Source organism: Fukomys damarensis, unplaced genomic scaffold (assembly GCF_012274545.1).
Source record: "Fukomys damarensis isolate Sample0158 unplaced genomic scaffold, DMR_v1.0_HiC HiC_scaffold_24, whole genome shotgun sequence".
Lineage (NCBI taxonomy): Eukaryota > Metazoa > Chordata > Mammalia > Rodentia > Bathyergidae > Fukomys > Fukomys damarensis.
Genome location: NW_022900936.1, coordinates 1,500,058 through 1,509,148, shown reverse-complemented (window position 1 = coordinate 1,509,148; position 9,091 = coordinate 1,500,058). Strand labels below are relative to the sequence as shown.

Below are 9,091 nucleotides of genomic sequence, written 5' to 3'. Positions count from 1 at the left end.
AAAAAAAAAAAAAAAAAAAAAAAAAAAGGCCGCCGAGGTCAAGTGTTACATCTGCTTCAACGCCTTTCAGCTTTAATCACATGTCCTGTCCTCCTATGACCTAGTCAGTGTGCGCAGAACTACAAAAAGTAGCAGTAATGTGCATAATTAGAAAGGAAACCGAAGTCAGCACATGGTAAGAGTTTCTGACTAAGAAATCTTAAAAAGAAAAACCAAAAACCAAAAAACTAAGTTAAAGAAACCAATGAGCAGGGCCGGGGATTTAGCTCTGTGGCACCATGCCTGCCTCAAAAGCACAAGGTCCTGAGTTCTATTCCCTGTACTGGGGAAAACGAAAACAACAGCAACAAAACCCGTGAGCTTAGTGAAGTAGCTGGCTCTAACACTTACCTACTTTCAAACTAATGAGTCACCAAAGCCAGTTGTAAATAACAAACTCACAATGTGAAGCAAATCTGCAGGCTCCTTATTGCTAATCCCACAGGGTGAAACCATGACCTTCTCTCAAAGGCCGTAAAGATGACCTGGACGGAGGAGACACCCTGTTTTAGGACAAAAGATCAGTACTGCAGAGATCTCATTTTTCTCCAAATGAACAGGTAAAGTTGTTGCAATTAAGAATCCACAGGTTCCGCCGCCTGCCTTGCAAGCGCAAGGTCCTGAGTTCAATCCCCAGTACCAAAAATAAATAAATAAATAAATAAGATGTACCAACCCTATTGCTGGGCATAGTGGCACGTGTCTGTAATCTTAGCACTCAGGAGGCTGAGGCAGAAGGATCACTGTGAGTTTGAGACCAGACCTACACAGTGAGTGTTAGGTCAGTCTCAACTACACAGTGAGACCCTGTCTCAAAAAACAAAAACACGAACAAAAAAACAAAAAGAATCCACAGGAGGGCTGGGGATTTAGCTCAGTGGTGTCTGCCTTGTAAGCACAAACAAGCAAACTCAGAATCCACAGCAGTTTTGCCTAAGCGCATACAAGGTCACTCTGAAGATCTGAGGAATAAATAAGTAGGTGTCTATGAAGTGGGCCTTAAGTCAGCATCACGTGTGGCCTCAACCCCTGCAGAACAGCAGGCCGAGTGGCCCATCCACAGCTGCCACTCTGCCCCAGGATGGGACCCTGAACGACACCAACCCAGGACCAGGCATAGCGCAGGTTCAGTCCCTGTGATGGACTTCAGCACCCAGGCAGCCCTAGGAGACTTGGACACCCACAGACGAGGGCTGTTTCCCGCACCCCTACATGGCACCTACACGTGCCACCAGTCTCATCTGCCCCGGCTGAGTGTCATGTGTTTCTCCTCCCTTGACTTGAGGTGGGAATCTCAACTCCCAAGAGAATATCAAGAACACCCCTACCCGAAAAGCTGCGACATCCCCAGTCCTCAAGGAAATGCGTCAGCACCTCGAGGACTGCCACACATCCAGCAGGTTACCACAGGTGCTGGCAGGAACATACGCCAGCCAGAAGTCCCACATGCCTGGGAGTACCATGGGGATGGCCACTCCTACAACATGCAGGGACCCCACCAGGGTGCCAGGCTCCGTGAGGAGGCAGCAGACACAGCAGGGACCCATGGCCTCCATGTGAGGGTCAGGAACAGGCAGCACTGGGTGTACTGAGGAGCGGTCAGTGCGTGGGCACTGTGGCCAGACAGGAACGCAGCCCTGAGCACGTATGAGACAACCTGCTGAGCACCGCGGCTCACACTGCAGTCCAGACACGGAGACGGAGACGGGAGTGGGCACTGCACTGAAATGACGCACTGCCTGAAGCAACAGGGGGAAGGAAAGACTGGGTAGTGGCAGCGAGGGCTAGGAGCAGCCAGGTACTGTGCACACACAGGCACACACAATTGCAACGCCACAGCAACTTCTTTTTTGGTAGCGGGGATCAAACTCAGGACCCTGCGCTTGTGAGGCAGACGTGGCGCCACTGAGCTAGGAATCAAGAGTGGCAGCAAACCTACAGCACGCGTACCACAGTGGGCACGCACAGCCCTGTCACCCCAGCAGCCCAGCATTAGCTACTCTGGGTAATGGCAGGGTTGGCATTCTGCAATAAGTAAGTGGGTTCCAGTTTGCAGTTTGGGCCCTCAGTCTCCAAAAGGCTTGCCACCCCCAAGGCAGAAGATAGGTGAGTGAAGTAAAGGTCAGACTGCTGAGGGATCCAAGCTGCAAACACACACAAATCAAAGTGCTTTAAGAAAATTCTGGCTCCTGAATTCATGAGCTGAAGGAGGCCTCTGGGATCCCAAAATCTGAAGCTACAAAAGAAAAGATCAAAAAAATTCAATGCAGAAAAATGAGTCCCAAGTAGCAAGACATACCACAGACTTAAAAGGCAAACCAGGAAACTAATTTCCCTCATCAAGCACAAGCAGAGAGATGCAGAAGAAAGATGGGACCAAGTCCTGGGAGAAGGGGCTTCTAGCCAAGAATGCGGAGTCCCAGGGGAACCCACGGTGGCTTCAAGCAGCACAGGAAGATGCAGTATACACTGCAGAGGCTTCCCTTGCCCTCCACCTCCCCAGCACCGAGCCCAGGTCCATGAAGGAGTCCTACAGACTCCTAGGGACCTGGCTGCCTGCCCAGACCCAGACCCAGACCCAGGCATCCTGGCGCCGGACTTTCTTCTCTACGGGTGTGGCTCAGCTACTTGAGCATACTTCCTGGCATGCATGCTGAGCACACACCAGAATTTTCAAAAAAGCATTGATTTTGCAAAAAGTAAATGAAAACGATGACTTACCCCAGCAAATCCCCCAACGTGCGGAACTCAGCTGGCAGAGAGAGGCAGGTGGCAGGATCTTTCTGACCGGGTAGTCCAAGCACACCTTGTTGGTGTTGCACCACAGACACTGGGAGGGAACGATGTCGGACCAGTGTGTCAGCCTGGGAACCAGCCTGGCCACCTCGTACAGCTTCCCCTGCCTGTGATCTCAGCAGCCCTTCTAGGCCTTCTGGTCTCACTCTGTGGCCTCGTTACTCAGACGGCTCCCATGACCTGCTCAGCCCCAGCCCCAGCCCCAGCCCCGTGGGTTTCCATGCTAGTGCAGAAAGCTGCCCCCACCTCCGCAGCAGCCTCCTCACCTCCTGCCTCCCCTGACCATCCTGCGGCTCACTCTTCATCAGGAGTACCACCACCTAGCACAGCCCACACATGGTGTCCTTCGGGACACAGGACACAGCCTGGCCCACGCCAAGTGTTCACTGAATGGACTGAGGCCCCACGTGTTCTGCCCTCACCTTCACACCCACACTAAGTCATCACAGCCTGAGAGACAAACTCAAGAGCAGGAGACGCCTGGTGGCTGCTTGTCTAACCCCGAATGTTAGGGGAGGCTGAGTGCCGTTGGCCCAGCACATGTCAGATCCCAGAGCAGGGCCTGCCCCGCACCAGAGCAGTGCACAATGGGCACCAAGTGTGGCAGTAGGTGACACACGGGAGGCGGCCAGGGCGCTGCAGTCTCAGCACTGGACTTGCCAGTCGTGGCCAGACTGATAGTGTCACTGGATTAGGAACAGAACTGCAAAGTCATGTTTTCTTGGTCTCCGGTCTATCGTAAGTACACCCTGGGCTTTCTTTCCCTGGGAGAGGTGTGCAGTCCCCACTCGTGGTGACAAAGGTTCAGAAGCTGTGCTTCTGGACAGGAGCAAACCCACCCGTTCTGCCCGAGGGACACCTTCCCCACTGGCGGCTGTCCTGGATCAGGAATATGAAGCTAGTCCTCCATCTCCAACAGCTCAAGCCGGAGACGTCTTCACTGTTCACCTTCAGTGTGGGCGATCGCCTGCTCCTGTGCGGTGGCACTGGGGATTGAATCCCAGCCTTCATTTAACTGAGCTACATATCCCCACTCCTTACCCCACTTTTCTTTCTTTTTCTTGGGCGGGGTACCGGGGATCAAACTCGGCTCCTTGTGCTTGTGAGGCAGACGCTGGAACCACTGAGCTAAATTCCCAGCCCACCTTACCCCACTTTTCTGAAATTCTACAACAGGGTCTCACTAAGTTGCCCAGGCTGAGCTCAACTCCTGTGATCCCCCTGTGTGGTTGATGCTGAAGTTTGGCAAGCACCCAGAGCATGTGCTGCAGTCACAGCCTCACCTCTAGCCTGTGAGTCCTGGGTGTACAGGCACATGCACACCCTTTGGGAAGCCTGTGTGGTCCAGGCCGGTCCTCTGCTGGACCTTTCTGACTTGCTCTGGGGGGTTCAGCATGGGGTGAGGTCTGGGGTGCTCCTGGGATAGCCCCACCCACTGTGACCTGGGCAGTTCCTCCAGGGACTGTCACCCCACCCCACCCCAGGGCCATGAAAACACAACACGCATGCATATAAACTCAAACACAGGAAGCTCCTATTATGGTTGAAAAAACTTCAAATAGGAAAATCTAGGACTCAAAGAAATGCAGTTGAGAAAATTGGGCCAGGGATTTAGCTCAGTGGCACTGTGCCTGCCCCGTAAACTCAAGGTCCTGAGTTTCATCCCTGGTACAAAAAAAAAAAAAAGAGGGAGAGGGAGAAAGGACAACACCCAAATGACCATGTAATTCATCTCAACCCTGCAGTTTTCCCTGGGTTGAGAGGCCAAGCACAATGTGGAGCAGCCCGAGGGCCCTGAACAAAGATGTTCCCACACTATTTCGAGATCTGAGATCTATGCTGGGACACCGTTTGTGGTGACCCAGATCCCCAGACATTCACCTAGCAGGGGCCCCTTAAGTGGGGTGTTAGGGAACTTGCCTCAGAATGGTGACCTTCTGGCTCAAGGGCATGCAGGCATTTAAGGCAAGTGAGTCTTCCCAGGGGACCAGATAGCCTCGAGGCCTGCCTGTCCCCATTCAGATGTGAAGACCACAGAAGCTCCCCCACGCTCCAACAGCCAGGGAAAGCAAGGTTCCTTCTCTTCTTTCCATATCTTTGGGGTACAGCAATGCTGTAAAATGGAGTTGCAGCCCAGCCCAAGTCTCTGAGGTCTTCGACCCCACGGGATGGCCTGGTCTCAGGTCAGAAGTTTCTCAGACCAATGCCTGTCTGTCTCTCCGCACTGGTCATCACATGCAAGCACACCTACTGCTTCCCAACCAACTCAAGGAAGGCCCAGCCTGTATACTTCTGGCTCCCTGACCACCCGCCACAGGGTAAGATCACCCACTCATACTGTGCTTGGGGTACTTGCAGTTTTGGTTAGAAGGTTTAATACCCCCAAGAGAAGCTGCATCATGTTTAACAACCATCGGGAAAAGGCCCAGTAAACCCCAACACCAAGAACTTTCCCACACACACAAGCTCCCTGGACTCAGAAAAAGCACTCAGATCTAAGTTACTTACAGAGACATTCTTCAGGCACTCTTCACATGAAGTGCTGTTTTTCTGAGCACAGCCTGCAGGGAAAGCAAAGACATCAGAGGGTCAGGCAGTGAAAGACAGCTCACAGGCCAGGAGCAACACAGTGGGGGATGCCAGTGCCACAAACCCCTGATCGCACACATGGACCAGGTGCTCTGAGTCCTGCAATCCCAGCAGTCAAGAGGCTGAGGCAAGTGGATGGCCACACCTGGGCTGCAGAGCATTCAAGGCCAGCCTGAACTACAAAGAGAGACTGTCAAAACGAACTGAAAAGGAATTTAAGGGTAAAGGGTCACCTCAGAAAATAACAAGTAATTAAAATTATAAAGTTATAATGTCATAGGGGCCAGGGATTTAGCTCAGTGGTGCCACCACCTGCCTCGCAAGCACAAGGACCACAGTTCGATCCTTGGTACCAAAAAGGAAAAAAAAAAAAAAAAAAAAAAAAAAACTGTGGAAAATTATAATGTCATTTTATAATTTATTTTTAAAATAACAGCCCAGGGCCAGGGATTTAGCTCAGTGGTTCTTCCTGCCCCTGCTCCTGCTTCATGCAAGGTCCAAGTTCAATCTCCGGTATCAAAAAGATAAGTAAACCAGGCGTGGTGGCACATGCGTGTAATCCCAGCACTCCGGAGGATGAGGTAGGAGGATCACTATGAGTTCGAGACCAGCCTGGGCTACACAGTGACTTCCAGGTCAGTCTCAACTATATAGTGAGACCCTGTCTCAAAAAAACCAAAGAAACAAACAAACAACAAAAAAGATAAAAATTTGGGCTGGGGATTTAGCTCAATGGTTCTCCTGCCTGCACACCTATAATCCCAGCACTCCGAAGGCTGAGGCAGGAAGATTACTGACAGCTGGAAACCAGCCTGGGCTACACAGTTCCAGAGCAGTGTGAACTACATAGTGAGACCCTGTCTCAAAAAACCCAAAAAAAAAGGGCTGGGGATGTAGCTCAGTGGCACTGTACCTGTGTTGAAAGCACAAGGTCCTGAGTTCAATCCCCAGTACAAAAATAATAATAATAATAATTTTTAAAAAACTAAAACACACACAAAAGCAATTTTATTTTAATCTGAAAGGATAGGAGAAGTAGCTACAGAGGGAGTATAAGTCAAGCGCAGCCACTCTTCAATAGGGGTTTTTCACTAACCTTACCCTGAGCCTCTCCAGGCCCTGAAAGCCTCTTTTACAAGAGGAGGCACAGGATATGCCTGGCACACCAATGTCCTGGCCTTCTTCCAAAGTTACCTCCAAGAAAGGGTGCCCTCCTCATCATTCTGACAGAGTGGCCTCAGGCAGGGCCTCCCTTCCCAGATCTTCATTTTGATAAGTGTTCTTGTGTGAGCTCCAAGAGACACACCTCGGGCTGCGTCCACCCCAGCCTCTTGATTACAGGCCAGTGTGAGTCAGCAAGAGGCCGGGAAGGAAGAGGCAAGGAACAGGGTGGGTCATAAACATTGGGAAACAGGGTTCCTCAGCCAAGTAGCAAGCTGGACGGTCCCACTTGCTCATGGAAGACAAGTGAGAAGGAAACAATGACCATTTCCTTACAGTGCCACCACACGGGACACAAAAAGCCATAAACTGGAGATAGAAACCGCCCTGTGCTTCTCAAGGGCAGCATTGAATAGGACTCTGGTGTCCTTACTTTGGGGCTGCAGCTTAGATCCTAAGCAAATTATTCTTTTTTTTTTTTTTTTTTTTGGTAGAGGGGATCAAACTCAGGACCTTGTGCTTGCAAGGCAGTTGGCAGCACCACTGAGCTAAATCCCCGGCCCTGCAGCTTAGATCCTATGTGCTAATTTGTAATGAACTTTCAGGCTCATTCACTTTGGAAATCACATGACGCCCCACTCCCCCCCACACATAAAAGCTCTTTTGTCAGGACAAACTGAACCACTACACCACAACTCACTCTTTAGTGCTTTCCTGCAGTTTCAGGTGGGTCAATTAAGTACAGAAGGACACACTACTCCGTGTGAAGAGATACACTTTTTGAAATCAAGGGCACAATTTCAGAGCTGGGTGCCCACTCTGGGTGAGCGTTGCAGAGGAGGAAAGATTCATTCAGATGAAACAGGCCCGGTCACCCAAATGTTTCAGAAAGTGAGGTGAGGTATGGCAGCACGAGTATGCTGCAGTTTCCGTGCAGGTCACTTAGACACCCTGTTGCTGCACTCGCTGCTCCAGTGAGAGGCAGGACTGAAGACACACCTCCAAACCACATCATCCTGAACCTTGGGCCTTAGCTGTGCTCCTGGGGACTCTTCTGCAGGACTTCAGCTGAGACCCATTTAGGGACTGCCACTCCCAGATGAAGCTCTGGGATAGTCTGCCTCCAAACACATTAAAACGGCTCCAGCCGGGTATGGTGGCGCACACCTGTAATCCCAGCACTCCGGAGGCCGAGGCAGGAGGATTGCTGTGAGTTCAAGACCAGCCTGGGCTACGTAGTGAGTTTCAGGTCCGTATCAACTACATAGTGAGACCATGTCTCAAAAAAAACAAAAAAAGGGGGGAGGGGGCGCTCCAAAAGTCCTTTAAAGTTTCTTTAATTTCATAATTTTGCCCTACAGATCTTCAACACACTGTGGGTTTCTAATGTTTCCCTTCCACCAAAGAATACTTTTAAAAAGTGTAGGCTTGGGCCAGGGATTCAGCTTAATAGTACTGCCGCCTGTCTTACAAGCACAAGGAAGGTCCTGAGTTCAATTCCCGGTATCCCCCCCCCAAAAAAAACTGTGGGCTTGCCAGACATGGTGGTGCATACTTGTAATCCTAGAACTTGGGACGCTGAGGCAGGAGGGTTGAAGCAAGTCTGAGGCCAGGCTGAGCCACACAGTGAGTTTGAGGCCAGTTTGGACCGACTTTAACAAGGGGGGCGGTTTGGATTGGCTTGATGCTGTCTGTGGTGAGACCTCAAAGTTTTCATCTAACAATACCCACAAGTTGTCCCTCAGTGGATGACAGTGAGCAAAAAGTCTATATAGCACAGGGCCCACAACACAGATTTGAGGTCAAGTCTAACACTGACACTGATTTAAAAAAAAAAAAATCTATGCACAGAATATCTACGGCAAGAGGGGCCTCAGCCCTGTAAGCAATGTCTTCTCCAAGGATAAGGGCACAGCAGGGCAGTACACAGCTACACAGGTGCAGAACTCAGGCCTCCTGCAAGTGTCCCAGTGAGAAATGGACACCCCCCCCCACGCCCGTACAGCCACCCAGGGAAGAGCTGGTGAATTCCCAAACTGTCCTCCGGAAGTGCGGGGCGGGGGACCCCAAACAGCCAGGCCCACCTGCCAGGCTGCTCTGCTCAGTCATCTCCTCTAGCAGCGGAGAAACACGTCCAAGGCCACCGACAAAAGGCAGGCGCTGGGGGCCTCTCAGACACCCTCTGCCTGATAACAGGCGCTCAGCGCTCACCTACACCTATGTGGTTAGAACTGCACTTAGACCCCCAAGTCCCCAGCACGGTCGCAGTCAGCTCCTTTGGCGACACAAAACAGCTGCACTGCTGTTACAGGTACTAAGCACGCTTGGAAGCGAACAAGAAACGTAAACAATTGCGGGTTGGGACAACAATCGGAAAGGTCACAAAGAGAAAACTTGCTGAGAGGACTCGAAGCCTGGGCTGCTCAGAGCTGAGAACAACAGCGGCCCCGCCGAGGCGGAGCCCCCAGAAGGCAAAGCGTCCCCGTCCCGCCCGGCGCCCGACTCC

The 9,091-nt window shown here is 51.4% G+C and overlaps 2 protein-coding genes across 2 annotated transcripts in view; one reads left to right on the top strand and one right to left on the bottom strand.

The window, feature by feature from the left end:
* The window catches only part of Pttg1ip (PTTG1 interacting protein), a gene marked incomplete at its 5' end in the record, with an annotated part of 10,168 nt that extends 4,747 nt beyond the window's left edge, over positions 1-5,421 (bottom strand). Inside the window, 2 exons of the mRNA XM_010636593.2 lie at positions 2,761-2,869; positions 5,344-5,421. Coding sequence (XP_010634895.1) covers positions 2,761-2,869; positions 5,344-5,421 — 187 coding nt within the window. The remainder of the gene's footprint in view (positions 1-2,760; positions 2,870-5,343) is intronic.
* Positions 5,422-5,471: 50 nt separating this feature from the next.
* The window catches only part of LOC104870818, a 6,903-nt gene continuing 3,283 nt past the window's right edge, over positions 5,472-9,091 (top strand). The window contains exon 1 of the mRNA XM_010636592.2: positions 5,472-5,511. Coding sequence (XP_010634894.1) covers positions 5,472-5,511 — 40 coding nt within the window. The remainder of the gene's footprint in view (positions 5,512-9,091) is intronic.